General features: G+C 43.5%; 1 protein-coding gene across 1 annotated transcript in view; it reads left to right on the top strand.

The window, feature by feature from the left end:
- Window positions 1–8,117, top strand: part of Ahcy (adenosylhomocysteinase) — a 34,939-nt gene extending 26,822 nt beyond the window's left edge. Inside the window, exons 6-9 of the mRNA XM_050192188.3 lie at window positions 1,747–1,954; window positions 3,339–3,544; window positions 5,023–5,190; window positions 7,875–8,117. Of these exons, the coding sequence (XP_050048145.1) occupies window positions 1,747–1,954; window positions 3,339–3,544; window positions 5,023–5,190; window positions 7,875–8,033 (741 nt within the window). The 3' untranslated portion in view covers window positions 8,034–8,117. The remainder of the gene's footprint in view (window positions 1–1,746; window positions 1,955–3,338; window positions 3,545–5,022; window positions 5,191–7,874) is intronic.
- Window positions 8,118–16,150: the final 8,033 nt, after the last annotated feature.

The following is a 16,150-nucleotide window of genomic DNA, read 5'->3' on the forward strand; positions in this document are numbered from 1 at the left end:
GAGGTTGCCTAGGTAACAAAGCCTTTTGCTGCAGTTGCTTCCTAGTGGCACACAGTCTGCACCGAATGCATACTTTGGCTCTTCAGTACAGGTACTGACAGATTTTTTTGAACACAGATAGGATTGCAACGGTCTCAATTATCGGGCGGGCAGGCCGTAAAAACGAATTTCGACAGTAGAATCAGTTTGTTTTTCACAACACCACCACCACAGAAAATGCGGTTGAAACTCTGCAAGGGCAGTTCACGTTTGCCCGTCGCGAAGTGTATATATTGCATATGTGACCTTAGCTCCGTGATGCTGTCAGTCACGAACTGTGTTCTGCAAATTCATCAGTTCAGAGTGTTGTCCATACCTGAGCTTTCATCATTCTTGCCAGTATGTGCACATACAAACTTTTGCTATATGTGTCGGCGGTTGTTGCCAGCTGTTCACGGGTAGTTCCCGCGAACCCCACTTCATGTGCACTACCATCAGTTCAGCCTGTGCGCGTGACCTTGTACCAGATCTCTGTGCATTTGTCAACGGGTATGAACGTATATCGAAAGTGAGCTTCCCACAACGGCAAGCCACCCAACATCCTGCCAGCTAGGCCTAACCAGCACCATCTGGTCAGCAGTTGGTGACCAAAGTTGCAGTTTCATGCAGAATCAAATGTTTTGCAGTGGCTGCACAGCACTTGGAAAGTGGAGAAACCATCTCGCCAACGAAAGTGAGGGCACATCTCGGTCATATGCTTTGACTCTTAGGCATACGTGGCTGCTTTGTCTACATGTTTTCGTTATGGTGCAGTATCGCTTACAGTGGAAATTTGCGACTCCTGCCACTTGCATTATAAGCGGTCCATGATGTATCAGTCCAACTGGCTGACAAGCACCTTCGTTCTCACATACAAGTCTGTTATTTCTTTCTGTCCTGTGTGTATGGTGGCGCACACATTTAGAGCTAACAGCTAGCAGGGAGATAATAGAGAAGCCACATGTTGCAAAGGCACAGAGAAGAGCAGAACAAGCCATGGAAGGGAGCACTCTAGAATGCTGGGCATGGCACAGTGCTAGGACACTTATTGCCTGCGCCAAATGGGTTGTGAGATAGGCAAGTCTGTGTTCCGGTGTATCCTCTGTGGAGGGTGGTAGCAGTGGCACTTGTGCAAGAATGACACTTTTGAGTATGCGAAGTGGGCTACTTTGAACACTGTATGTACTGGGTGTTGTTAGTATGTATGAATTGTGATGGGTAATTTGCAAGAATATTTATACCCATAAGTATTTCTTTGTCTTTACGAATATTTTATGCTGTCTTGGAAGTTCGATAAACTATTAAGGCGAGTGCTATAGAGGGTGTTTCAGCGAACTTGTGCCAAGCCTTAAATAATCCACATGTGCACTACGAGAATGCAATCAACTTACTGTTGTCCACTGTCCTCTTGAGCAATCCAACTCCATTTTACTATGAGCTCATATCATTTAGTAACAATTACTGACCAACTTCTAAAGTATTACTTTGAACTAGTCTTCAGTGCAGAAGTTGTATCCAAATAATTTATATTCATGAACATAGCTGCTGTGCCTTTAATCGTTCAAGACTGTGAACAAAATTTACACGATTTTAAAAAGTACCATGTTACTAGCTGCTTGTGCGCAGCGACATTAGCTCCCTCAAACATGCTACCGACAAATGATTAATGATTCTTTCGATCACATCAAAGTGTTTTTACAGTGAAGCATTACTCCCTTTGATTTCCAGAGCAAATTTGACAACTTATATGGCTGCCGTGAGTCGCTAGCTGATGGCATCAAACGAGCAACAGACATAATGCTTGCTGGCAAGGTGGCTTGTGTAGCTGGATTTGGCGATGTTGGTAAAGGTTGTTCACAGTCCCTGCGTGGCTTCGGATGTCGTGTGCTCATCACGGAGGTTGATCCCATCAATGCCCTGCAGGCTGCTATGGAAGGTATGTAGCGTTTGCACTCTCCAGCATTTACTTATTTAAAAAAAAGAAAGTGGGGGGGGGGGGGAACCCAGTGGTGAGAAAAATGCATTGCTGTATTTTTGCTGGCCCTGCACCTCGTTGGCACTTGTGCTGGTTGCCTTTCCTTCATGCTCAATGGATACCTGGTTGCCTTCCCTTCATACAATGGAAACAAGTGCCATAGTAAATTATTTAGTACCATCTGGCACTTGCCAGTATTTTCCTACGTTTAGAGCGTTTTGACCTTCATAACGACTAAAATAGCAACTCATTTAACTTCACTGCCCAAATTGATCTTTCTCTGCTGACAGCATAGCCAGGTTATTTGGCAACATTCTTGCACAATTTGTGTGCATTGGTGACAGCAGGATGGCTCTTGCACCCATGCTTGTCAATTCCTATGTTGTCGTACAAAAAAAAAAAATCCTAGTCTGTTGGCTAATCCTCATCTCGAGGTGCCTACGAGGTGATTCACTGGTAGAGCATGTGGGCTTTGTTGACTCAGGTTTGTGAGGGGTAATTGAAGATTGCTGTCAAGCGCCGCATTGCTGCCAACTAGTTGCATTTGTGTACACAAAATGGTTTCTTTCTTCTTTTTCTTTTTTTTTGCCTGTTGCACTTGCTGTCCTTGGTAAGCACTGACCATAGTCAGTGAAAAGTTAAGTATGTAGTGGCAATCTTATTTTTTTTCATTTCATTTTGCTATTCAGAGCAGTGCCTTTGTCTTGCATAGGTGCTGCTGTGCTATGAATTTTTTGGCATCTTCGGATGGTTGTTTTTGAGTGCTGTAAAGTGCTCCCAAAAGACCAATCTTGTTTGGATTGTTAAAGAGGGGTGCTACAGCTGCATTTGAATGGTCCTTTCCGATCACATGACGCCACCCATTCCCATGGTTGCACTGGCAAAGAGGGACTCACTCCTGTCACGTCAATGACAATTATCATCCACCTACATCACCATTGCCAACGTGTTTCACATCTAAACGCAGCCAGCGGCGGTGGTACTGGCCACGTTACTGCAAATTCCCCTCAGCTTTTGCTTCCTTCTCTCTCACTGCTCCCGAAATCTACTGGCTGTTTGGTTGGTGCAAGATATCTCCGACTTGGGCCCAGAGCACTTCCGGAATCCATCCACTTGGATTCGGAAGGATGACAGCGACTATCCGAAGATGCCATTTGTCTTTTGGGGGGAAACAGGGTGGTCTGTGAAGTACAAGGAATACCTCTGTCTGGATTCCGATTATGCAAACAAAGAAAAAAAAAACATAGGAAAAACAACTGGATATAGCCCCCCCACCCCCCCCCCACCCCCTTTTTTTTTTCCAAACTGTTGTTGTGACAGCAGTGAATGTTTACTTGTGCTGCAGGCTTTGAGGTCACCACCATGGAGGATGCTGTATCAAAGGCCTCTATTTTTGTGACTGCTACTGGATGCCGGGATATTATACGAGGAGAACATTTTGAGAAGATGCGTAATGATTCCATTGTTTGCAACATTGGCCACTTTGATATCGAAATTGATGTCAAGTGGCTGGAACAGAATGCAGTAGAAAAGATTGAGATCAAGCCTCAGGTAGGAATTCTATATTAGTTTAGTTTGGTGTAATCGTATACTTATATAAAAAAAGTATGCCTTACTTTTCTTTTAGTATGCATGAAAGGTACTGCTACTGTGCAGCCTCGTTAATATGGAGTTCAGGTCTGACTCGCCAAGTGTGTGCATTATTCAGTGACATCAAACTCTCAATCATTCAGAGGTATTGGGCCATACATCAATTAATTCGGAGAAGCCCTTTGAGTACAGCAAGTGTTCCAAAAGTACGATGAAAATGCAGCACTAAAGTTAAACAGTTGCAAAGTAACCAAGTATGTTTTGCTACAATCGTTACTCGGAAAAAACTGCGAAAAACATGCAGGAATGCTTTGAACCTTTTAGTTTCTAAAAATTAAAGGGTGGGATTTAATGTCCCAAAGCGTGTGGGTTGCAGAGACCCACATAGTGCGGGTTTCTGGAATAGTTTAGACAACCTGGGGTTCCTTTAACGTGCAATGAATCGTTAGCATTTTTGCTTTGCGCCCCCATGGGAGTGTGTCTGCCATGGCCGGGTTGAACCTATCACCTTGTGCTCAGCAGCACAATGCCATAGCCACTGTGATGGTTCCTTTCTATTTTTGCGTTTTGTGGCACACAGCACCACGTTAGCCGTATGGCTATCAAGTGTAGTTACTATTGCTGCGATCATGGATTAATCTGCAGTGGTTGTGGATGCAGTTGTGGGAAGCAGTAGTTACGTCCTGATTTAGTGTGAAGCCGTGTGATGTGATTTGCGGCTTGATGGAGGACGTTCGGCCGTGCTTGCTTGACGGTGAGGCAGAAACAGTAGCGTCATCCATGGGTGCCTGCAAGGAGCATGACATTTGCGTTCATGTGCATTACAGATTGAATTTCCTGTGTGAAATTGGCCAGAATTCAATACTGTGCAGGAATTACCAGTGTCAGATTTATGCAAGTCTATACACAAATACAAACGCTTCAGACAATGCGCTTCATGTCTCGCATTAGGAGGGATTGTCAGAGTCTTTAGCTAAAATGTTAATTCATTAGTTTCGTTTATATTGTCTCGAGACTCCTTTTTATCTACATCGTACATTTAGTCATTTTAAAATGTCTGCTGCTTTTGTAAAAGCAATCCTGAGGAAAGCGTTCATCGCATGCTTCCTATTTTTTAGCAGTTTCAGTTTCTGAAACAGCCTGTATATATTGTTAGGCTTTAGTTTCACCGAACATGTGTGTGTATACATTCTACTTGTCACTGCCCCTCCCGCATTGTAGGGTAGCAACCTGTGTAGTTAACCTCCTTGCCTTTCGTTCTCTTTCATCACCAAAAATAGTAGCTAACAACATTTTTTGTGTTGCAATCGACTGAAGGGCAAACCTTTTTTTGAAAGAAACAGCAGAACATGGCCATTGGGAAATGGAAAGAAATGATGTACCTAACCAGTAGTGTAGGTCTAATATCCCTTTTGTTTTCCTTTTGTGTTTTCTCCTAGGTTGACCGTTACAAGCTGAAGAATGGCAATCACATTATATGCCTTGCTCAAGGTCGCCTCGTGAATTTGGGTTGTGCTATGGGACACCCATCGTTCGTGATGAGTACTTCTTTCACAAATCAAGTGCTTGCTCAGATTGAGTTGTGGACTAAAACTGACAAGTACAAGGTATGTTTAATTGTTCAATTTTACTTCCAATAGATGTCAATAAGAAACATATGAGGACTCTGTCCTGTATCTTTTAAAAATTGCAAAAAAAGTTGGCGGACATGAGAATTTAAGAGGGACCTTTTAGCTCAGTGCCAACTCTGATTTCCCTATTCAAATACCTGTAAAATGCATGATTTATTGTACGAGACAACTGCCTGACTGATTTGAACGAAATTTGTTGCATTAGAGAGAGAAAGTTAAATTGGAAGCATAATTTTTATTTATGGCCTTCCATGTATTAAAAAAAATTCTGGAAATTGGCAAGTTTAAAAAAATTTGAAGCACGAAGTTTACAATTTCATAACTCTGCACCAAAAACAGATATCAAAGTTCTGTAAACCGCATCTGTTAGAGGATTTTAAGCGGATAAATGTGATATATGAATTTGCAGTTTGAGTGAAATTATGATGTTTACGAGGATTTTGGAAATGTCGTTCTCACAAGCCATTTGTATATTTTAGAGCAATGTATAATAAGTACATCAATTATGTTAGCTTTAGATGTATTACTAGGTGCAGTTTGCAAAATAGTGATATTGATTTTTATTGCCAAGTTACATAATTGTAAACTTATTCAATTTAAATTCTAAATATAAAATCTGCTTCCTGCTGTCACTAGATTTTAACTTTTAGTTATTGCGATGGCAATTATATGGACGCTTCAGGCGCATTTCTGCCGTGGGCGTCACCGTGAGGTTCCGTATAAAGTCCAAGGGTGATAAAGCCGTCGCAGCACATCGTATGCTGTATGTGCGAGTGAAAGCATGTAAGGGTGAGCCGGCGAATGCAGTTCAATCTCACGTGCGCGAGCAAGGAATGCCGCTTAAATGCATGCCCTCACCTCTTGCGTGTGAGGTCGGGCAAAGAAGGAGGGGCATTCTTCCCCGGTGGCTGCTACGGTGCCTCAGTGTCCTCCTCGCCCACTGCTCCGTACAGAGTGGAGACAACCGCAGCATCTACTATGGTGTTGACCACGCGAATCGCGGACACTGTAGTAGACTCCTTTGGCGGATACCGTAGGGATGCGTGGCTGGCGCTCGTGTGTCTTGAAAGCAATCTGCGGCGTGGCCAAAGTGTGTGCGGGCCTCATCTTCAAAGTGATCTGCGATGTTTGCAGAGTGCGCATAGTGTGTGGTAGCTTCATATGCGCTGCGCTTTGGACGTTTCGTTTGCGATGAAGCAAGAGATGCACGAAGGTCAATTCGCTTGCTGCTGCCGTGATTCCTCACTTCAGCATTTTGACAGTGAGTCTCCGCACTCATTGAGCGAGATGTGTTCATGTTTACCTGTGCACGCGTGACACCGTGCTGGTTAATTTAGTTAAAACACGTCGGCGCGCCACTTGGTTTGAACCCATAATAGAATGTGTAAGCGAGACTGAACGAGTATGTAGAAAGAAACAGACCCACAAAGACAGCGCTGTCTCTGTGCGTCTGTTTCTTTCTATGTGCTCGTTGAGTCACGCTTACACATTCTATCAGTGTTTAGTTAGTAAATGAAAATTTACAAGTTTATCTGGCCGATAAAACTACTGCCCTTACTTCGTACGGCTATCTACTAATTTGCTATCGCAATCGGTGCTTCGCCTTTCGGGCAGAACTGCAAATGTTTTCTTTATATGCAAGAAACCTCGTCAAATACGGTGTAGTGGTTGCCAAAAAATACAATTTTTCATTTCCATGTATATTTAGATAAGAGCCACGAGCTAAAGCTTTCCCTTGTGGTTACAAAATGTGTTGTAGGTGCCTCACACATGCAGTGATGTCTTCTGGAAAAAAAAAAAAAAACTTAACAGTCGGACAATGCAAGGAAGTTGCCGCTCCTCCTCTTACCGCCTGCATATATAGTCCTCCGTGTTCTCTTTCATCTATCGCCTGTTCTCATTTGCTCGATTAGAAGGTATAATGCCGCCGCCGAGGCACACCGCCACTCAACGCACGAACAGGCGCTTAAGAGCTGCGCTCTAAAATATCACTCTTACTGGACTCGGTGACTCAATTAGCACTGGCCATGCAGGCGAAGCAAGTTATTACAGTTGCACATGTCCCAAAATTTGGTCATCCAATTTAGGGCCAGTGGCATTTCTGCAAAGCTGTTCAAATAATCAAGCATGTCTGAATTATCAGTTGGCGACCGTGTTATAACCTAAGGTAGAGCAAAAGCACAGCATGCTTTGCTTGCACAGAGTTTAGTATATCAAATTGGGGTGACATAAGTGTACAACAGTCATGATTACTAGCTTAGAGTGAAGCATATATTTATATGGCATGGCTTCAAGCAGTCTTGCTGCATTTTGCTATCCTTGCAGCACCAGTGCTAACAGTAGATGAACATTACTCAGAAAAAGCATTGGAAGTGGCAAAACAGTGCAGAACAGAAACAGCCTTTGTGTGTGTGGGGGGGGGGGGGAGGGGTGGTGGTATTGCAATGAAAATCCTAGAAAATTCCAGTACCACCACATTACCTAGCAAATGTAACAAGTTGATTGTTAGTCTAAATGCGTTCATGGCTACAGCAAACAGTGCGGGCACTAAAACTTGTGGTGCATTACTTCGCATAATTGTATAAATCTTTTTATTTACATTATGTGATAGATGTAATCCACTTATAGGTGCAGTAATGTATCTTGGTTATTTCTTTTAGGTGGACGTGTATTTCTTGCCCAAGAAGCTTGATGAGGAAGTTGCAGCGCTTCACCTCGGCCACCTTGGAGTGAAACTGTCCAAGCTGACTAAGGAGCAGTCCTCTTATCTTGGCATTCCTTCTGAAGGCCCTTATAAGCCGGATTACTACCGATACTAGACTTGATGGCATTTGCCGCTATGGTCTGCTGTTTCTTGAGAAATTTGTTGGCGAATTTTTTATAATAAATTGGAATTATCATTAGCATGTTGATAAATTGGAAAAGAAAGTCTTCACATTTCAAGAAGGGAAGTAGTGGCAAGTGAGTGATGTTCTGTATACCTAGCTTGTGTATTGATTTGCATATGTTTAACACTTGCTATACGTTACTTCACACCTGCAGTTGAACCCCAGTGTAACAAATGATTAGCTACAAAAAAGGTATTTTTGTGTCGGATAAGACTTCATTATACGTAACGAGGTTTGACTATTGCACATCGGCAGCTAGTACTACCTTTCCAGGGCCACAACAATATTCTACCTTACGTGATTTTTCTTTGTAGTTGCTCATTTAACTGTTTCCCTAACATAGGGAAGATAGCCGTTTTTTGTAGGTTACGCAAGGTTTATCTTTTTTTCCTGAAGAAACTGTTGCACTCAATATTTTATGCAATACATGAAAGTAAAGCAGAATGAATCTGCTTTTCAGGCATACAAGTTTTATTAACGAAATATGTCATAAAATATATAAATTGCCAAATCTAAATTTAAATTTTTCCTTAAAAACTAATTGCGCTACAAAGGATCGAGTTGAAGCCCTACAGTTGGGTGTGCCACACAGCAAATCTGCTTCTTGATGTGAAACTGGAGAATGTTGCAAATCTAGTAGTAAGCTCGTTTTCTGCTTTGTTTTGCAGTTTCGATATATCACCATGTTAGCTGGCTAGGGCTGAATGGCTTCAGCTGGTGGAGAAGCACGAACTAGCAGTGCATCCTCAAGTTCTGGGTTGCTCTTGTAATCGATCAGATGAAAAGGCAGCATCCTCCAGTTCACTCTTGCTTGAGCTGTCAATAAAATCGGCCGCAGACACCGTGGAATCTGGAGATCTGCTATGTTTCGGAGTGTGCACGCCACTTCCACAGATGCAGTTTTTGCTCACAACTCTAACAAGCGACCGTACTAATTGGAGCTTGTTCAAAAATCGCCACCCAGCGGGGCAAATACGAACTCCACAAGAAGTAAGTGTATTGTCCGTGAGCGACACGGAAGGTATTGAAATTGGCGTTCAAGAACAACGTTAGCGGGCCAACGATGCCCAGTGGGCACGTTTGGGTAAGAGTTAATTTCTCTGCCACTTCCTGCATGTATGTCAGCGCTTATGCAAGTCGTATATCGTACATCTGCTCTCAACCGCTCGTATTACACAATGGTGCAAGCCTTGCATCTAACCCTACATGTAAAAAGGTTAGAATTGTGATCACTGCAGGTTTGTTAGTGTTCCAATTTTACACCCAGATGGCTTTTTGCTGCGTATCTATTCAAGTAGTACTTGTTGAATTGGAAATGGCCTGTGTTGTCCGGAAAAAAAATGAAAGCCATTTTATTTAGCAAAAGAGATTTTCTTACAATACTACTTGGAGGTAAATCTGTTGTCAATATCAGTGTCCCAACAGATGCTGTTCCACCATGGGGATGCCGATAAGTGAATGTTCAAGGCTCGTCTTGAATAAGGCTTTGCTTAGTCATTTCCACACAAATGTGTTCCTAAAATGAAATTGCCATTTGAAGTCTTTATTTGCCTGCAATAAATCTTCCGTTATTGTTTACGCATGTTTAATAGAACTGAGGGAAACAAGAACAGACGATTCAAACTGACATTGAGCACAGACCTTGTAGCTTTTCTTCCAGCTTAAGCAGCTGCTGGTACAATTCACATTTGAATAATTGTCATAAGTCAGTACGAGTTCTTACGGTTCTACATATTAAAAGAAATGGGCATTTTAAATGTTGCAGTAAGAAACGAAGTATTGCGACTGATCAAATGCTGTTAGCCAGATGCATCTTCACGGTGTCTTAACTCCTCGAGAGAAAGATGTCAATCCGAAGCCCTTGCATTCCAGCATTCCCATGTATAGAACAGCTCCAGTTTTCCGTCTAGGTAATTAGTCCAACCTCATAACGAAATGCAATATATTGAGCATCTGCCACCCTACACCGGCACCCCTAACGAGCTCCTAGATGAGGACATTCATCTACATGAGGTAACAGCGGCGATAATGGGCTTGAGACGCCACACAGCCCCGGGAATGGACCAAATTACCAATAAGGCACTTGTAAATCTTGACAGCCCCTCGCTAGTAGAGCTTACCGCTCATCTTAACGAAGTATGGAGGAAAGGAAACCTTCCCGAGGACTGGAAAATAGCCGAGGTTCGTCTGATACCGAAGCCAGGCAAGCCACCAGCCATTGAGAACCTACGACCGATCTCCCTCACTTCATGTGTAGGAAAGCTCCTAGAGCACATCGTTCTCAACCGGCTACAACCATTCCTGGAGGATTCGGGGAAACTTCCAACAACGATGATAGGATTCCGTCCACACCTCTCAACTCAAGACATCCTACTTCAGCTGAAAGAAGAGGTGATTGTACCAGCGACACGCAACTCCCCCACGGCTATCCTCGCCTTAGATCTTAAAGGGGCGTTCGATAACGTCAAGCACACAGCAATCTTACAGAGGCTAAACGCGCTGGGCTGTGGGGCCAGGACGTACTCCTATATCAGCGATTTCCTCTCAGATAGAAAAGCCATCCTAAAGGTCGGGGACAAAGCCACAAACCCCTTCCTACTGGGCGGGCGCGGCACACCACAGGGCGCAGTGTTATCCCCTCTCCTTTTCAATATCGCCCTAATAGGCCTACCGCCGCTCCTCGATAACATCCCAGGGATCCGGCATGGCCTATATGCCGACGACATTACCATCTGGTCGTCCACAGGGTCCATCGGGGAAATGGAGAACCGCTTGCAGGAAGCTGCAGACGTGGTGAGCGACTATGCTAAGTCATGCGGGCTCAGCTGCGCCCCCCAAAAGTCTGAGCTACTCCTGGTCTCACCTCGAAAGAAGCACACATCCGACTCGCCCACTATCAACATACAACTGGAGGGACACACCATCGTTCCGTCTCAGAGCGTAAAGATATTGGGAATGGTTTTCCAGTCGGATCGCACCAATACAATATTAATTCAAAAGCTTAAGAATACAACAGCCCAAGTTACGCACATGATCCGGCGAATAACAACCAAGACAAGAGGCATGGGGGAGGCGGACACGCTTCGGCTTGTCCAAGCCTTCGTCGTGTCTCGAATAACTTACGCTATTCCATACGCACTACTCAACGAGACGGAACTGAAGAAAATCAACACAATGATCAGAAAGGCATATAAGCAGGCGATGGGCCTGCCAACCAGTACTTGCACAGAACGCCTACTACGACTAGGTGTGCACAACACGGCCGAGGAGCTGATCGAGGCACATTTATCCAGTCAACGAACAAGGCTGGCGGTTACGGAAGCAGGGAGGTCCATTCTCTTACGCCTGGGGCTCTCTGCCCCTCTGAGCCATCCGCCGCCTCAGACTGTGAGCTTACCCCATGCCATCCGGAGAAACATCACCGTACGTCCTCTACCTCGCAATATGCACCCAGTGCACCACGCAGAGCGAAGGGAGGCCCGCGCCCTGGCCATACACAAGCGATACGGGACTTTACCCTCTACAGCCTACATGGACGCGGCTTCTTACTCCAGACACGCAGCCACAACAGCCACCGTAGTCGTCAACACAGAACATCGGAGCAGCATTTCACTCACACGAAACAATCCCCTCCAAGCCGAGGAAGCGGCCATAGCCCTCGCGCTCTCCCAAACAGAGGTTGAAGTCATAGTGACCGACTCCCAACAGGCGTGCCGCAACTTTGCTAGCGGCAGAATTCATACCACTACGCTCCGGATCATCAATCAAAAGCCGCCAACGAGATCAGTCATGATCATCTGGGCGCCAGCTCATCAAGGCATTCCTGGCAACGAGGTCGCCAACCACGTGGCTCGAGATCTGACCCGCCGAGCCGACGCCAAGGAATCTGAACCCGAGCGCATGCACCCTCTAGTCTCTTACCAAGACATCACACAACACTACAAGCTCACCCGCAGAACATATGCACCCCCACACAAGTCACTACCTAGAGAGCAGGAGCGATGCCTCCGAGCTCTACAGGTTAATACATTCCCCCACCCAACCAGAAATCACCTCATAGACCCTACAAAATTCTCTCCGCAATGCCGCTTCTGCGCAGAGCCCGGGTCCCTCAGGCACATAGTAGGGGGATGCAGAGCGGCTCCATTAAATCCTCCGGACCCTTACCCCACTAATGAGCTTTGGGAGAGAGCCTTGGCCAGCTCCGACCTCGAGGATCAGCAATGGCTGATTGCGAGGGCCCAGGACGCGGCCCGAGCTCAAGGCATCCTGGAATGAGGACGCCTCTCCAAAGCTTCATTCACCGAATAAAAAAGTTTATTCTCTCTCTATTGCAGAGAAATTCTCCTTGAAATCCCCATAGAGATTTATATTGCAGAACATGTAATAATTAATATAACGAAGTAATTCTGACTTCTATAACTTCTTTTTAACAAGGTTTTACTGCATAAGAAACCCCATGGTCAAAAAGCATTGACATGTGGAATGGTGCTATCAGCAGAGTACTCTGCTGCTATCTACAGACAGAAGACTACACCAAACCACTTACTGCTCTAGCACAACACTGTCAAAAGAAGGTTCAGTTTTCACATTTTATACAGAAAGTGTATTATGGTACTTATGGCCTTTTGAAGAGGGATGAGATTTCTGAAATGCCCCCTTGCTAAAATTTTCATTGTTTTGTAATAATCAAATCTAAGCATTTAAACAATGAAAAGCACCAAGGAATGTTACAAAGCATTTTAATGGCAGTTACAAGCAACTTTTACAAGAGTAATTAATCCATCAATTTACCAACTCCAACAACTTTAAAATTTTATATTTGTCAGTAAATGCAATGCTTAGGCAATGGGAGTTGGTGTGCTAAATTACACCTCCACAATTCCACTTCAGCATTCATTAGCTTGATGCCACACAAATGAAATTAGTCCATCATGGTGTGTTCGCGAATGTGGCAGGCCACCTACTCGCACCATGCATGTCATAAAAAACCTGCATAGCAAGTGTGCAGATAACCACATAGTGATTAATTGAATGTTGTGTCGCCTTTTGTGACCTGAAAAGAAAAGAAAAGGGGGTTAAAGTAACAATGAAGCAAAAAAAAAAAAGGTATGCATGGCACAAATATTTGAAATGCAGTTGATTGGTCCAACAAGCAAAAGCTTCACTATATATATTCAATAAACGTGCAGGGTTGTTACCATAAAAACATGTGAGCAATGCACTTTAATACTGGACAAACACTTTTAGCCATGTTCCGATATTGAGGCAATGGACGAGTCCTTTCGCAAGACTTTTGTGAGGTTCTAACAGTTGCATTGGTGCTGCAATATGTTAACTGAAACAAGCAAATTGAATGCTCTGCGACTTCCTAGGGTTTTTTCAGCCAAGGAAGGAGCCCATAACTGTGAAATAATTACTACACCCAAGTAATCTAATCACATGCATTTTCTCCACTAAGAGCTTGGCTTTAGATGGTCCAAATATCTTGCAAGAGTGTTAAGAAAAAGAGTGAGTAGCGCAGGTGTTCAGTACTGTGCCTCAGCATTTTACCATGGTAGTTTTGGTTTACAAAAAGGAAAGGGGGAGGCTCGGGACTCCGCCTCCAGATTTGAATGAAGCAGTAAAACTTTGGACGAACTCGACAATGAATTGCCACATGGCGCTGCATAACATGATTCATGAATGGCCAAATGGTAATTTGAGCATGCTTTCTATGTCCACGGCATAAAATGTTTAACATTAATTGATTAACTCTTTCGTTACCACTGAAATATGCCCATTTTCGGTGCTTCTGTTTTAACATTGTATTTCATGACTACGTAGTTGCAACCTATACTACGTAAAATCATAGCCTGATCACTGGCATTTTGAATAGTTGTATAGCAGTAATATTTGCTCGGACAATTTTTTAGAATTAGTAAGAAATTTAAAACCTCAAGGAACAGGAATGAAGTTAATAATTTGCTATTTTTAGTATAAGTACTCAGTTAAAAAAAAAGTGAGATATATGAAATATGCACCTGGTTCCTAGTTCCCAACTTTTTTAAGTCTGATCATGCAACAAAATGAAGATTTGTTGGCGTAAATACTAGCCACAGTATTGCCAGTAATGCCCATGCTATGTGGGAACACGGTAGCTTTGTAAATGTGGAAACAGGTAAGTTCCTATTGTACAGGTAGCATTTGTTCTTGCTCATTGCAGCAGGCACCTGGTTGGTTTCTTTTTTTTTTTTTTTTACTGCATTCTTCAGGCTTGCGAAGCAATAGTTACAGTTCAATGAGCATGCAGAAGGTTCCTCAAGCTTGATTATAGCATTTAATCAGCTTCTCTGTGCAAGCAAGGTGGTATAGTGCGCTCAACTGGTGCTGGAGCCTCCCCATGCTTGGTTCAGTTCCTGTACACTGCTGCACAATATTGTACAGTAATGAACAAGGGCACTTGCATAGGCGATATCCAAAATGTAAGCGATCAGACAGCTAGTAAAGCTTCGGTCAAAGGTTGGTCTTGAATTTACTGCGTGCTCTTGTGCAAGTGAAAATCTCGCATGACGGGAACGATTGCTCGTAATAACTTATATGTACGCTGTCGAAGCATTGATGGATAAAAGCAACCCATGGGGGGGGGGAGGGGGGGAAATAAAGGTGCACTTGATAATGTCAACACAATTATCAAAATAACATGCGCTCGTAAGCATCTGCAATTTGAGACACTGTTAAAACAGCCTACAAATCAGAACATTTGATAACCCGCGAGAAGCTACTCGTCTTCACTGCCGCTGTCATTTAAAAATTATGTTGCCAAGTCAACCAAAACGTAAATTTTGCGTCTTTGTGGAAGAAGTGCTAGGAGCACTGGGTGCTAGTTTCGACGATACCCCCAGTCGAAGTTTTATTTTCCAGACTCTCCAATTTGTCAAATAGGGTCAAATCTGGCAAATAGCCGTAATTTCAGGCGGTGTATAATGTTAGCAGAATTCCAACAGAAAAGTTTAACAACGTGTTAAAAAAACCGATCAAATTGATTGATTTCTATATGCGCGGTAACGAAAGAATTAATGGGGCTTCACTTTCCGATGATGCACATAGGCTACGAGACACGTCATAGTGGCGGGTTTCGGATTGATATTGTACGTATTTAACGTGCTACGATATTTCAGTACACGGACATTTTCGCATTCCGCCTCCACCAGAATGCGGCCGCTACGGTCGTGAATTGAATCCGCGACCCGGTGCTTTGCAGCACAGTGCTTAAACAGCACTAAACATAGATGTGGCCTCGGAATTTCAATATTTACGTTGAACATGCAACACCACACAACTCTCGAACTTTTCTGGCGCAGCTTCGGCCGTCAAGCAATACTACACATGCGAATTAACGCTAACAAGGGAAGTTATATTCCTTCTCAAACCAGCTAAGATTTTACTTCCGAGATCAGCTTCGTAACTTCTAAACGCGAAAAAACATTCTGCTATGTATTACTAGTATTACTCACCCTGGCCTCTAAGTACTCAATTCTTCTCTCCAGTGACGTCAGCTTTTCGTTTAAGGTAGCGAGCCTCGCCCTACACGACATATCTGTAATTGCATAAGGCGCAGTTGTGTGAAACAGAAGAGGAACAGTCATGCTCACGTAACGTAGGAACACAAAACATGCATGCTTACCAAACGATGTAAGAAAATCCACGATTTTCTTGATGCTCCCGCTAATGATTTCAATATATTCCCTGTTCGCCCAGTCTTGCTGAATTTGCTTCTGTATAGCTTCTCTTTCTAACACAGACATTGCCTTAAGCAAACAAGATGCCCCAGTTTGACAGAAAGCAACACAGTTAGCATCCGGTCGACTAGATATGGCTGAAAACCATGCTGGCAATAAGCTTCATTTGAATTTTTTGCAGCAAATTTCGGCGCAAATGTTTCTGGATTTTATAAATAGTTTGCTATTACTTTAACATTATTTATTATTATTTAATGTTTTCAAATTACTTCTACAATCTATAACTACGTCAATGATGTTGATCAATGCCAAACCGCGGCTACTTAT

Source organism: Dermacentor andersoni, chromosome 1 (genome assembly GCF_023375885.2).
Source record: "Dermacentor andersoni chromosome 1, qqDerAnde1_hic_scaffold, whole genome shotgun sequence".
In the NCBI taxonomy this organism is placed as follows: Eukaryota; Metazoa; Arthropoda; class Arachnida; order Ixodida; family Ixodidae; genus Dermacentor; species Dermacentor andersoni.